Source organism: Rhinopithecus roxellana, chromosome 1, assembly GCF_007565055.1.
Source record: "Rhinopithecus roxellana isolate Shanxi Qingling chromosome 1, ASM756505v1, whole genome shotgun sequence".
NCBI lineage: Eukaryota > Metazoa > Chordata > Mammalia > Primates > Cercopithecidae > Rhinopithecus > Rhinopithecus roxellana.
Genome location: NC_044549.1, coordinates 52,348,557 through 52,362,395, shown reverse-complemented (window position 1 = coordinate 52,362,395; position 13,839 = coordinate 52,348,557). Strand labels below are relative to the sequence as shown.

The following is a 13,839-nucleotide window of genomic DNA, read 5'->3' as shown; positions in this document are numbered from 1 at the left end:
GGGAACCTGTCTTGCTGGCTGATAAACCCCCAGTTCCTAGAGGGGCTAGGCACAGAGGAGGCGTTCCTTCAGAGATGGGGCCAGCCTGGGGTCTACTGCTGTGACAATGAGCCCCGTTGTCCCTCTGTCACTGCCCTGTGGGGCTGTGCTTTAGGCTGGGAGTCGGAGAAGGAGCTCTTGCCTGTGACTTTGGGGAGCACGCTGTCTAGAAGAGGCAGGCATGGCCACTGGGTCAAAAGTGGGGCTACAGGCACCGGGGACTTGGGCCAGGGTGGAGGAGGGAGGAGGCATGAGGATTGGTGAAAAGGTGGCATTTGAGTGGCTTGGGCAAGATGAGAGAAGAGATCCCTTGGGGAAGTTCAGGCCTAAGGGCCCGTGGGAGGGTCAGATTGGGATGGCTCCTGTAGGGCCTTGAGTGCCAGGTTCAGCTGGGAATCCAGACCTTTCCTTGCTGGCCATGGGAAACTGGGACAGGCTGTGGGGCCGTGGCACGTCGGGGCCAGCTGCCGTCAGACCAGACTGGGTTCCCTGGGAAAGGGGATGAGTGGAGTCAGGGTGGGCAGGGAGGTGGCGGGGCTGTTCCAGTGCAGACCGGAGGTGAGGCTGGAGAGCGGGGACAGGGCCTAGAGACGGAAGGAAGGGTAGAGACCGTGGGGAGGGAGTGGAGATGGATTGCGGGGAGAATGGACATGACTGGGGGAGTTGGTGGGGTGTTAGGGACAGCAAGGCATCAGGATGCATTTGCCAGTGCTAGTGGGGAGGGGGACAGGAGCATCCCCTGGGGCTAAGCCTGCAGTCCCGGGGGTCTCACAGGGGTGTTCCTGAGTCCTAGGGTCTGCGGGCTGGGGCTATAGTGGGGGTCTTATTCTTGCCCAGCATTTCCCCACTGACTGTATTTTCTGGCCAGCAGCTGTGGTGCGTGGCTGGGGACTGAGTCAGGGATCTGGGCAGGGATTGGTCGGGTGTGTGCATGGGACGGTGCGTGTGAGACTGCCCAGGGTGTGTACTGGCACATGGGCATGCTGCAGGTGAGACAGTGTGTGTGACTGCGTGGAGGATTGTGGGGCATGTTGCCTGATGTGCCCTGGTGAGTGCGACCGAGTGGGTGTGGGGCTGTGCATGCGTGTGTGTGGGCAAGAGGGCTCACTCAGAGGGTCTGCCTCAGAATGCAGGTGAGGGTGGAGGGTTGAGTGGCCCAGCAAACACACGTGGGGCTGTAAGCAACTCCAGCTCAACACCTGTGGCACCCAGTGACTGCACACTCATCTGTCTGTGATCTGCCCCACGTGTGGCAGAGCCCGTGTGTGGGGGGGAGGCAGTCCTTAGTGTGCTCCTGGGGATGAGGCATGCATGTGAGGTGGCTGAGGCTGGGCCCCCTGCCCATGTGTGTGCCGGTGTGCACTCTGTCTGTGTGCGCACACCCAGTACTGACAGGCTTCCTTTCCGATTCCCCCAGGGTCTTGCAGGAGAGGGGACCGTCCTGGGCTGGCCTGGACCATGGTGCTGCTCTGGGAGCCTGCAGGAGCCTGGCTTGCACTAGGCCTGGCCCTGGCCCTGGGCCCCAGCGTGGCCGCAGCTGCGCCTCGGCAGGACTGCACGGGCGTGGAGTGCCCGCCGCTGGAGAACTGCATTGAGGAGGCGCTGGAGCCGGGTGCCTGCTGCGCCAGGTGTGTGCAGCAGGGCTGTGCCTGCGAGGGCTACCAGTACTACGACTGCCTGCAGGGTGGCTTCGTGCGTGGTCGCGTGCCTGCCGGTCAGTCCTATTTTGTGGACTTTGGCAGCACTGAATGCTCCTGCCCACCAGGCGGCGGCAAGATCAGCTGCCAGTTCATGCTGTGCCCGGAGCTGCCGCCCAACTGCATCGAGGCTGTAGTGGTGGCTGACAGCTGCCCACAGTGCGGCCAGGTGGGCTGTGTCCACGCGGGCCGCAAGTATGCAGCTGGCCACACTGTTCACCTGCCGCCCTGCCGGGCCTGCCACTGCCCTGATGCCGGCGGAGAGCTCATCTGCTACCAGCTCCCTGGTTGCCACGGGAACTTCTCAGATGGCGAGGAGGGTGACCCTGAGCGACACTATGAAGACCCCTACAGCTATGACCAGGAAGTGGCCGAAGTGGAAGCAGCAGCAGCCCTGGGGGGTGAGGTCCAGGCGGGTGCAGTCCAGGCAGGTGCAGGGGGCCCCCCAGCTGCTCTGGGAGGTGGGAGTCAGCCACTGTCCACCATCCAGGCACCCCCCTGGCCAGCTGCCCTCCCCAGGCCCACAGCAGCCGCTGCCCTGGGTCCTCCAGCCCCAGTGCAGGCCAAAGCTAGGAGAGTGACTGAGGACAGTGAGGAAGAAGAAGAGGAGGAGGAGGAGAGAGAGGAAATGGCTGTCACCGAGCAGCTGGCAGCAGGTGGCCACAGGGGGCTGGATGGGCTGCCCACTACAGCCCCAGCTGGACCCAGTCTTCCCATCCAGGAGGAGAGGGCAGAAGCCGGGGCAAGGCCCGAAGAGAACCTCATCCCGGATGCCCAAGCCACGTCCCGCAGCAGTGGGCTGGAGGGTATGACGCCTGCACCGGGCCCGGGCAAGGCCGCTCTCATCCCGACTCAGGCCATGCCTGGCTCTCCCAGGGACCCAGTCAAGCCCAGCCCCCACACCATCCTGTCCACACCACTGCCTGATGCAGTCTGGATCCTACCCACCCGGGAAGTACCCAGGAAACCGCAGGTTCTGCCCCATTCCCACGTGGAGGAAGACATAGACCCCAACTCTGTCCATTCTGTCCCCAGAAGCAGCCCTGAAGGTAAGACCCTGTCCTTGTTCCTTCAGGGCACTTTGTGTGGGAAGGGCAGCCTCGGGCTCTGGCCACTGCCCCAGGTCTCTGCCTGGGGCTGGGCATGCTGGATCTGTGGGGCCAGGCCTAGGGCGGCCAGCCTAGGCCCTTGATGTGGGCAGGAGGCTGTGAGAGTGCACCTTCTCCCAGGCCCAGCTCTTGGGATGGGGTGGGTGGGTGGGTGGGAGTGGGGTTCCTGTTGTGGGAGGTGCTGGGCCCTCCGGTAGGGCTGTGGTTGTGGTCAAGGGTCCAGAAGGTACACATCTTCAGAGCTGGGGGCCCTGAGAAGGGTTCCTGCCTCAGCCCGGTAGGCCCCTGCATGCTCTGGCAGGAAATGTGAAGGGCAGTCTCTTCTCAGCTGCCCCGGTGGCTGGCCTGTAACCTAGGAGCCTAGCATGGCCACCTCTGCCAAGTTTTCAACAAATGTCAGCCAGAAAGCTGGATTTTATGTGACGTCTTCCCGTTTCTAAGTGTCTGCAGCAAATTCTAACCTCATAAGCATGTGTTGTAGAAGGAAGTGAACTCGTGGTCAGAGGCAAGGTGGGTGGGCCATTTGAGCAGGGCCGCTGGCCATGCTGGGCCAGTGGAGTTGGTGGGGCCACACCAGTTGTACTGTCACTCCATGGAGGCCCCTCTCCAAGCTGGGCAGACAGCTTCCCGTCAGTCCTTCCAGCAGCACCAAGTGCTTACAACCACGTACGCTGTTTCACCAGTGAGGCAACTGGGGTTTGCGGTGGTGCTGGAGGCTCAGGTTACACAACCAGTGAGTAGTGGACCTGGAAGGCCCTGGAGCCTGACTGTATATCCTATATCCTCCAAGCCACCTGACACAGAGTTCAACACACTCCATTGGGCACATCAGAGCAGGCAGCCAGGACCAGGGCACCCAGGCTTCAGATGGGGACTGGCCTGAGGCTGTGCAGAGGCAGGTAGGCAGCCCAGGCCTCTTCCTGCCTGTCCATGCCTGCTCCCAGCAGGTCCTCCATAGCCCAGCACAGTCAGACACTCCATTAGAAGACCCCATGGGCTGTGGTGAGGAGGGGAAGGGTCCGCTGAGCCTACCTAAGAGCCATCCTCAAAGGGCTCTGCTGCTAAACAGGGGCCACAGCCCCCACGAGGCTGACCCCTTCGTGCTCACTTTAGCAGCCTTGAACTTCTGCAGGGTATGATTCTGTCACATCAGCTGGGGGCTTGCAGATCCAGAAACCTGGTCTAGCTTCCATGGGACCCTGGGGTGATGCTCCTAAGACCCCACCCATGTTTGAAACCCCTGTGGGCCAACACTGGAGAGGAGAGGCTTCAGGAGTCCTCTAGCAAACAGGTTAATCTGGGCAGATAACCCTGTGCTGCCACAGCCTGGGCAATCTGGGGGCTTCACAGACCCGTGGCCATTGGAAAGGCCCAGTGCTCCCTCAGTGTGAGATGGGACAGCCCCACACCTGGAGGGAGCGCCTCAAACACAAATCAGATCATGCCATCCTCTGCCCTATATGGCTCCCTCCTACCCCTCCCCAGCTTCTTCTCACAACAGTCAGAGCTTCTTTTCAATCAAGTTCAATTCCCTCTGGCTACAGAGCCTTTACACGTGCTGTTTCCCCTACCTGGAGCACCCCCTTCTCACCACTGCCCACTTACGACCTCATCCTCCACATTGCAGCTCAAGTGGAAGCTCAAGGCTCCCTCCGGGGAGCCTTCCCTGACCCCCAGGAGGAGTCAGATCTCCTAAGTGAGGCTCACCACTTCACTCCTCAGCTCATATCACTGCTCAGAACATCACACCTCTGTGACTGCTGGGGTCTTTATCTCCCCGTCAAAGACCCAAGCTCCCCAAGGGCAGGGTCTCTGCTGGGTTTTGCCCAACCTGTACATTCAGCATCTGTCTGGCTCCTGTGCACATGCTGGGCACTCAAAAACCACTGTCAGAGGGTGGGCTGGGTGTGGTGGCTCACGCCTGTAATCCTAGCACTTTGAGAGGCCGAGGTGGGTAGATCACCTGAGGTCAGGAGTTCGAGACCAGCCTAGGCAACTTGGTGAAACCCCATCTCTACTAAAAATACAAAATTAGTCTGGCGTGGTGGTGGGTTTCTGCCATCCCAGCTACTTGGGAGGCTGAAGCAGGAGAATCACCACCTGGAAGGCAGAGGTTGCATGAACCAAGATCGTGGCATTGCACTCCAGCCTGGGTGACAAGAGTGAAACTCAAAAACAAAAACAAAACAAAAAAAGAAATGACTGTCAGAGGGTGAAGAGCTGAAGAAGGCAGAAGAGAAGCCTGCTTCCACCACTTTCTGCCCTTGTGTCCACAGGCGGTGGCCTGAGCTCCCTGTAGCCCACTCTCCGCTCCTGTAAACTAAGAGGACTGTTGTGAGGAGTACGGGGCTCAGCAATCACAGAGTGCTGAGCATGGTGCCTAACAGAGTCACAGTGTTGAGGGATGTCTGCAGTCGACAGCAGCAGTCATTTGAGTTTTAGCGTTTCCCTGTTAGCCAGAGCACCACGGCATTCAGATACTCCTGCCCTGCAGAACCTCCTTGTGTAAGGCCCTGAGGAAGGGGCCCCTTTCCTGCCATGCATTCCTGGGGCCACAGGCTGTGCTGAGGACTTCTGCAGGTCAGGGGCTTTCCCCAGTTGCCCTGGGAACCTCCAACCTCCTGAGGGCCACCCTACCCCAGGGTTCCTCCATGTGGTCCTCCACTGTGCCAGCCCTGCAGGAAAAGCCGCCCTCACAAAGCCCCTTGAGTGACAACAGACGTCAGACCCCTTCTCCCCAGCCCAGGGAGCTGGGCATGTGGCTTCCATTAGGCCACATCTGGACATGCTCAGAGGCAGGGACGTCCTGGCCGAGGCAGTCTGGATCCCTGGCAGGGCTCCAGCTCGAAGACAGGACCCCCAGCACAGCCAGGCCTGGGGCACTGGCTGGAAACCCCTTCTCTAGGCCCCAGGGCTGCCATGGCAACGTGGCTGGAGGGGTCACTTCCGGCCCCATTACCTCTTTCTGCAGGGCCCAGGGCTGAGCAGGGCAAAGCCACCTCCCCAGCTTCTCCTCACCAAGGGCTCCTCCATCATTCAGATCCCTCCTCCATCATTCAGATCCCTCAAGGCCTCCCCCAACAACAGCAGCCAGGGGCTCTAAGGCCCAAACCCCACTTAGTCCAGGAGGCTCAGCTGGGCAGCCCGATCCCCCACCTGCTGGGCTTCCATCTCCCACCCCTCCCGTGCTGCATACACATGTCTGTGACCAGGGATAAACCTGCCTGTGTACATCTCTGTAACGCCCTCCTCCCCGCTTAGACCCTAAACGAAGGCAAGGTTGCGCCTGCCTTGCTCACTGTCACACGCAGCCTTGGCTCAGTGAGTGTGCTCTGTGAATATCTGTTGAAGATATCAGCGGGTGGGCTGAGGACAGATGGTGACTAATCATCGTCACATTTCTAATTACTCAGCAAGTCCTCAGCCGAGCGTTGAACACGAATTAGCTCATTTAATCCTCAAAGCAGCTGCATGACGCAGGGACTTCCCTGCTGCTTACAGATGGAAAAACTGAGGCACAAAACCATAAGCCACATACTCAAATTCTGTGGGTTGTAGAGCCAGAGCCCATGAATTGGTGATGACGAGTGGGCCACGGGTGGGCAGGAGGGTGAGAGATGGGGTGCGGGTGTGGATGTTTATCCGGCCAGACCTGAGCTTCTGGGTCCGCTTTGAAATCATCCTCTGCCACTGGGTCCTTAAACCTTCCATTCCCTGCGCACCAAAAGCTGCAGCTGCCTGTCCCTGCCCTAATTCTGGTCTCTGGACCTTTGCATGTGCTGGGTCCCCTGCCAGATCAGCGGTCAGACAAGATAAGGGAGACTTAGTTGGGGGCCTGTCAGCCAGCAGGCCTCATCAAAGCCCACACCCAAAAATCCATTTGAGAAAGCTCAGGGCAGAGGGGAAAACTGGGGCTCCTGAGAACAAAGCTGCTCTCCAGGATCCCACAGCCCAGACCAGAGAGGCCTTGAGCATTAAGAGGCAGGGTTGGGGGCCAGGGGTGGGGCTGCTTCTATTTCAGAAACCCTGGAAGCTACACTGTATGCACCATGCTCCTGAGCCTGGCTGCATGTCCTCCCTGGCACACGTGCACTTCATTACATACCCCACCCACAACATGCATGCTCCCCACCTCTCCCATCCCAGCCCGCCACCTCCCGCCTGTGACTTGGTGCTGCTAGCCACACCTCTTGGACTGTGCTCCACTGAGAATAGGGAGTGGAGCCTACCTCCCCAGCTTATTGGGAGGATCAAATCACAGAAACAGGAGCCGGGCACCCAGGAGGTGCTTGGCGAGGGCGAGTTCTGTGCCCTGCCCACCGTAAGCAGGTTGGAAGCAGAGTTGGCAGGGGTGGCAGCCGGTGGGCCTGGAGGAGCCCACAGAGACCCCAGTTTCACCCTCATTGCATGTGAATGGACTTTGCACATGATCCATGCCCAGCAAGTGCTGTGGGAGGCCTTGAGAGATGGGAAAATGGGATCCAAGCTGGTTAAGAGCCTTGCCCAAGGCCACAGGTATGGGCAGCAGAATGAGTGGATGGGAACACTGCTGACACTCCAGAGCCCCTCATGCCCCCTCCTTCAGGAAGCCTTCCCAGATATCCCACAGGCATGTCTTCCTCACAGCCCCCAGCCTGTGAACCAAGTCCATATTTGTTCATCTCTGCCTCCCCAGGGATGCCAGGACATGCTCACAGTTGACACCTAATGAAGGTTGTAGAGGAAATGATATGGGATTGAACAAGACACAGGCATCCAGCTGTGGAGACAGATCTCTAGAAACCTCAGAAGGGAGACAGGGAGAAAGTAGAGCTGGAGCTGGGGGAGGGGCTGAGCAAAGGCACAAAGATCCAGGAAGGCTTCCCAGAGGAGGTGCTGTCTGAGCTGGCCAGGAACAGGTGTAAGCAAATGCTTGGAACAGAGGGGAGATGGTTCGGGATGCTCAGAGGATGTCAGTAGAACTAGGGTGAGGAGGAATTACTGAGAGAAAGGGTGGTCAGGGGGATCCCCCCGGTTTACTGATTTATCCACCCAATATTTGTAGAACTCCAGCTGTGTGCAGAGCCTGCTAGAGGCCCTTGGGCTCTGCAGAGAATATGACAGGTATGGTCCCCACCCTCACCTCACAGTGCTGACATTCTGTTGGGGAAGAAAACAGTAAACAAGTCCATGGGAGTTACCTGCTGTAATGTCAGGTATTGCCAAGAGAAAGCAGAGTGAGGCCACGTGTGGTGGCTCACACCTGTAATCCCAGCACTTTGGCAGGCCAAGGTGGGTGGATGGATCACCTGAGGTCAGGAGTTCAAGACCAGCCTGGCCAACATGGTGAAACCCCTGTCTCTACTAAAAATACAAAAATTAGCCAGGCGTGGTGGTAGGCACCTGCAATCCCAGCTACTCAGGAGGCTGAGGCAGGAGAATCGCTTGAACCCAGGAGGCAGAGGTTGCAGTGAGCCAAGATTACGCCACCATGCTCCAACCTGGGCAACAGAGCGAGACTCTGTCTCAGAAAAAAAAAAAAAAAGAAAATAAAAAAAATTAAAGCACAGTGAGAGGAAGGGTGGGTGGACACGGGAGTCCTCCCTGGGGCGGTGACCTGAGCGGAGAGCTGAAAGGAGGGGAGGAGCGAGCCACTTGGACACCTGGCAGAGGGAGCAGCAAGTGCAAAGGCCCCAGGGCAGGAAGGTGCCCGGACAGGAGGTCAGTGGAGCCGAGATAAGTGGGGGAGAGGAAGGGAGATAGGGGATCTGGGAGGTCACTGGGGCAGGCTATCCAGGGCCTGTGGCCACCATGAGGACTTTGGCTTCTACTCTGAGTGAGGTGAGAGCTACAGCAGGGTGTTGAGCAGAGAGGAGTGACACTGGCCAGCTTATGTGTTAACAGGATCCCTGGCTAGGAGGAGTGGCAGAGTTGGTACAGGGCCCTCACAAGGAGCTCCCAAAAGGGAACACATCCTCTCTTGTCAACACAGAGACCCAGAGCACAGCTGTGCCTAGAGGCTCTGTCGGAGAGGATGGGAGCAGGTGGCTGCCCTGGGTCCACAGAGCTCCGAGGCTGGACAGGTGCCCTGCGTTTGCTGCAGGCCCCTCCGGGCCAGCTCCCCAGGTCTGGTTGCCACCAGCCCTGGCTGGTGGCTGGGTTCAGGCCCTCTGCTCAGGGGCATCTGTCAGAAGCAGCAAGTTTCACCCTGTGACAACCTGGAGATACTCCACATGGACGTCCCATTTCATGGAAGAGAAACTCTCATCTTGGGGCTGTGGCGGGGGGCCCCAGTCTCCCAGTGGAGGAGGAGGGCTTGTGGTTCCCATGGGGGACCTAGAGGTACAAGTGGGTCTGGGTGGCTGGTAGCTGGGTGCTCCCTGTGTTTGCCTGCCTGGGCAAAATGCGTGCATTTCACAGCTGGACCTAACCCATCTTGAGGGTCTGGGGCCAAGGCTAGGCCTGTGGTGGGTTTCTTTATTTTAATTTTTGAAACTAACTCTGTGGGTTTATGCAAATAAAACCACTTTATTGAGATATTATTTGCATGCCATAAAGTCCCTCTTTGAGGGAGCAGAATCTAGTGGGTTTTAGTAGGTTCGGAGTTGTGCAGACATCCCCAGAATCAAATCTCAGAGCATTGTCATCACTCCAGAAAGACACCCACATCCTGTAGCAGTCACTTTCCATTCCCTCCTTCTCCCAGTCACTGGCAGCCAGGAATTTCCCTTCTGAGTCTATGGATTTGCATATTCTGGATACCCCTGGACTCTCTGGGAATCATGCACTATGTGGTTTCTTGTGTGTCTCTTTCATTCAGCACAATGTTTTCAGGGTCCATTCATGTGGTAGTATGTGTCATTAATTCCTTTTCATGGTTGAATAATGTTGTATGAATATACCACATTTCAAAAATCTATTCATCTGTTGATGGACATTGTTCTTCCAACTTTTTGGTATCATGAGTAATGTAGCTATTCATATTCATGTGTAAGTTTTTATATGGACACATGTTTTCATTCATCTTGGGAACATATCTAGGAGTGGCATTGGTGGGCCACATGGTAACTCTGTGTTTAACCCTTAGAAGAACTACCAGACTGAGGCCGGGTGCGGTGGCTCACGCCTGTAATCCCAGCACTTTGGGAGGCCGAGGCAGGCAGATCGCTTGAGGTCAGGAGTTCAAGACCAGCCTGACCAACCAGGAGAAACCCCGTCTCTACTAAAAATAAAAAATTAGCCGAGCGTGGTGGCACGTGCCTGTAATCCCAGCTACTTGGGAGGCTGAGGCAGGAGACTAGCTTGAACCTAGGAGGCGGAGGTTGCGGTGAGCCACAATTGCGCTGTTGCACTCCAGCCTGGGCAATGAGAGCAAAACTCTGTTTCAAAAAAAAAAAAAAAAAAAAAAAAAGCCAGGCGCGGTGGCTCAAGCCCCTAATCCCAGCACTTTGGGAGGCCGAGGCAGGCGGATCATGAGGTCAGGAGATTGAGACCATCCTGGCTAACATGGTGAAACCCCGTCTCTACTAAAAAAATACAAAAACTAGCCGGGTGAGGTGGCGGGCACCTGTAGTCCCAGCTACTCGGGAGGCTGAGGCAGGAGAATGGCATGAACCCGGGAGGCGGAGCTTGCAGTGAGCTGAGATACGGCCACAGCACTCCAGACCGGGCCACAGAGCGAGACTCCGTCTCAAAAAAAAAAAAAAAAAGAACTATCAGACTGTTTTCCAAAGTGACTGCACCATTTTACATTCCCACCAGCAGTGCGCAAGGGTTCCAGTTTCTCCACATCCTCACCAATTGTTACAGCCATCCTAGTGTGTATGAAATAGCATCTCATCGTGGTTTAGATTGCAGTTCCCTGATGACTAATGATGCTGAGCATGTGTTCATGAGATTGCTCTAGAAACTTCTAGAATACACAAGCACACATCCCATTAGCCTCAAAGTGATGACATCATCACACTGTCATGTAGTCTCCAGAGAACTCCACTATACACTGTGCTCTGGGGGAGAGTGTATGAAGAAGGTAACCAATGTCCTAATGTTATTACAAACATACTTTTGACCTTATGGATCTCTGAAAGAGTCTTGGAGACCCTATAGGGCCAGGACCACACTTGAGAACCACTCGTCAGTGCAACTACAAACATGTAGGTGTGTGCACGTATTTTTCACAAGATATAGGATGCACAGCGTTCTGTTCTATGCCTTTTTCAAATAACTATGAATATTGGAGCTTTTCCCTGTCACTGCATGGAAAGTTCCCTTTCTGTGTTTGACGGCCGCACTGCCCCACAGCATGCAGACCCCGTCTTTGATTTACCAGTTTCCTTACTGATGGATATTCAGGTTGGTTCCAGTCTTTTGCTCTTAAAAAACGATGCTGCTGTGAGCATCTCTATAGCATGCCCCACTGTGGAATTGTGAGGTCAATGTGTCTGTGCTTTTTTTCTTTGTATGCTGTTCATTGACACAACCACTAGAACCTGTCAGAAGCACACAGCTCAAATGAATTTTCACAAGTGAACACACCTGTGGAGCTGACCATCACCTCCACAAGTGAACACACCTGTGGAGCTGACCATCACCTCCACAAGTGAACACACCTGTGGAGCTGACCATCACCTCCACAAGTGAACACACCTGTGGAGCTGACCATCACCTCCACAAGTGAACACACCTGTGGAGCTGACCATCGGCTCATGAGACAAGACCAGCCCCTAGGAAGCCTCCTTTGTGCCCCTCCTACGAAACCACTTTTCTTGACTTATAATGGCAGAGGTTAGTTTTCCTGCTCTTAAACTTTTATAAATGAACAGACTGTGCTGTCGCGTGTATTGGCAGGAGGTCTTTTTGATTGTTGCGTAGTGTTCCATTGTAGGGATCGACCCTGCCTAGGTTGTTCCCTGGCTAGGGGCATTGGGTTGTTTCCAGTGGAGGCCGTGAGCTTTCTCTGCCAGGGTCCTGGTCCTTATGCCTGTGCATTTCTGTTGAGAGGTGCTGGCTGGCTCAGCACTGGGAGATACAGATGTATTTTTATAGCCCTGGTAGATGTTGTTCACTTGTTCGCCCTGGAGGGTGTACTGGATTTTACTTACACCTGCAGTGCATAAGAATGTCTCTTTCCTCATTCTATTCATGCAACAAATATTTATTGAGTGCCTATCTCACTGTTGCAGGTGTGGGGGAGACGGTGAGCAAAACAGACAAGACTGGAGCTGCCACTCGTGGGGTGGGGATTCACACAGTCAACAAAATGAACATCTGAAATCTGGCACGTTAGATGGTGAAAGTGCTAAAGAGGAAATTAAGCAGGTTCTGGACTTTGCCAGTCTGAGAGGTGGGGGGCAGCCTCTCCTAGTGGTTTTAGTTTGTGCGTAGCTCTCCATCCACTTCGTCTGAGGGTTCCCCAGTGAGTCTCCCTGGTCACACTCCCACCAACACTGCTGTGGGGGTGGCCTTCCTGCCATTCTCACCAAACCAATGTTAGTCTTTCCTCCTTGGACACACCTCAGTCATGGTATAAATGACCCATTGTCACAATAATGCAAGTGAGGCAACCACAGTACCTCCATAGCACATGCAGTGCACATTTATTATTGGTCCCAAGTCCACAGGCCAGTTGGGCAGTCCTGCTGACGTAGCCAGGTGTGGCTGACATCAGCTGGGCCTGAGTGTGTGTCTGTGATCTCCTGGCAGCTGAGCTGGTTCGGGATGGCCTCAGCCAGGATGGCTCATGTCTGTGCCACGTGGTCTCCAGCTGGTTAGCGCTGGTGTGTTCTCATTGTGGAAACAAGAGAGAGATTAGAAACACACAGGTGTTTTAATTTAGGATTTTGAAGATGGAGAGCATTCCTTCAATTATTAAGATAGTTTGAGATTTTATTACTTCCTGGGAGATACGTGGTGCACCTGGGGGCCACACACACAGGGAAGTCAGGGAGCACAAGGCTGGGGCGGAGGGGGAGGTGCGGGGAGAGGTGTGGGCCTGGGGCACTGGCTTTCATTGGGGTCTAGGGTGGGGAACATGAAAGTCTGGTAGTTGTTGGGCAGTTTAAAGCAAGCAGGCCTGAGATTTGAAACAAACCAATGCAAAGTCCTTTCCTGGATGGGTGTGTTATTTTGGAATCCTGCTGGCCTGGAGGCCAAGTGTGGGTTTGGGGCGAGAGCTCTCTGGGCTGAAGTAGAGGAAAGACAGCAGGAATTTATCATCTAAGTTACATGGCCAATCAGACATGGAGGCTGAGGCAGTACACGTGTGGTAAACCTCAACACCCACGGGCTCTTGCACCTGGGCTCAGAACTGGCTGGGCCAGTGCTTTTGCCACATTGTGTTGTCAGCCAGTTAGGAGGCCAGCCCAGGGTGAAGGCTCCTGGCCACGAGAGTCACTGCAGAGTCCCGCTGCCATGGTGGGGATTAAGGAGGGGGAGAATGCAGGCGGTCAGTTCAGTGGGTGCCCCATGCCTGAGCACCAAGCCCCAGACCCCGTGCCAGTGCTTTACATGCCTCATCTTATTTAGTTCCCATAGTGACCCTACAGCAAAGGGATTACAAGTCCCTTCCCACTGTGGTGTCAACCTGTGCCTGGCCACAGCCTAGGGCAAGGAAGTGTTGAGCCCAGCTCTGAACCCAGATCTGTTGATGTAAAAGGCATCTCTGTATTTTCTGCCTGGGTCCTGGCACAGGGCTCCCCAGGTTGGAGGCTGGCTCTACCCCTCACCAGCTGTGTGACCTTGGGCAAATTGCTTAACTGTCCTGGGCCTCAAGATTTCTCACCCATAAAAGGGGCTTACTGATGGCTCCCTCCCAGAGCTGTGTTCTCAATGGGAAGAACGCCTGCGGTGGACACCAGGTGCAGGGTAGGCCTGCCACAAAGCGGAGCTCCACTCGTGGCTGGCATCCTGGATGCTGTGGTTCCAAGTCCTGAGGCCCTGCTGGGAGGGTGGCAGTCTCTGACCCCTGGGCTGCATCCTGTTCACGCACCCAGGTCAAGGCAGCAGATGCGGCTTTC

The 13,839-nt window shown here is 55.9% G+C and overlaps 1 protein-coding gene across 2 annotated transcripts in view; it reads left to right on the top strand.

Moving 5' to 3' along the window:
- FBLN2 (fibulin 2) overlaps positions 1-13,839 on the top strand; it is a 90,530-nt gene that overhangs the window by 23,456 nt on the left and 53,235 nt on the right. For both annotated transcript variants that reach the window (XM_010384473.2, XM_010384472.2), the window contains exon 2: positions 1,457-2,785. In XM_010384473.2, coding sequence (XP_010382775.1) covers positions 1,498-2,785 — 1,288 coding nt within the window. In that variant the 5' untranslated portion in view covers positions 1,457-1,497. The remainder of the gene's footprint in view (positions 1-1,456; positions 2,786-13,839) is intronic.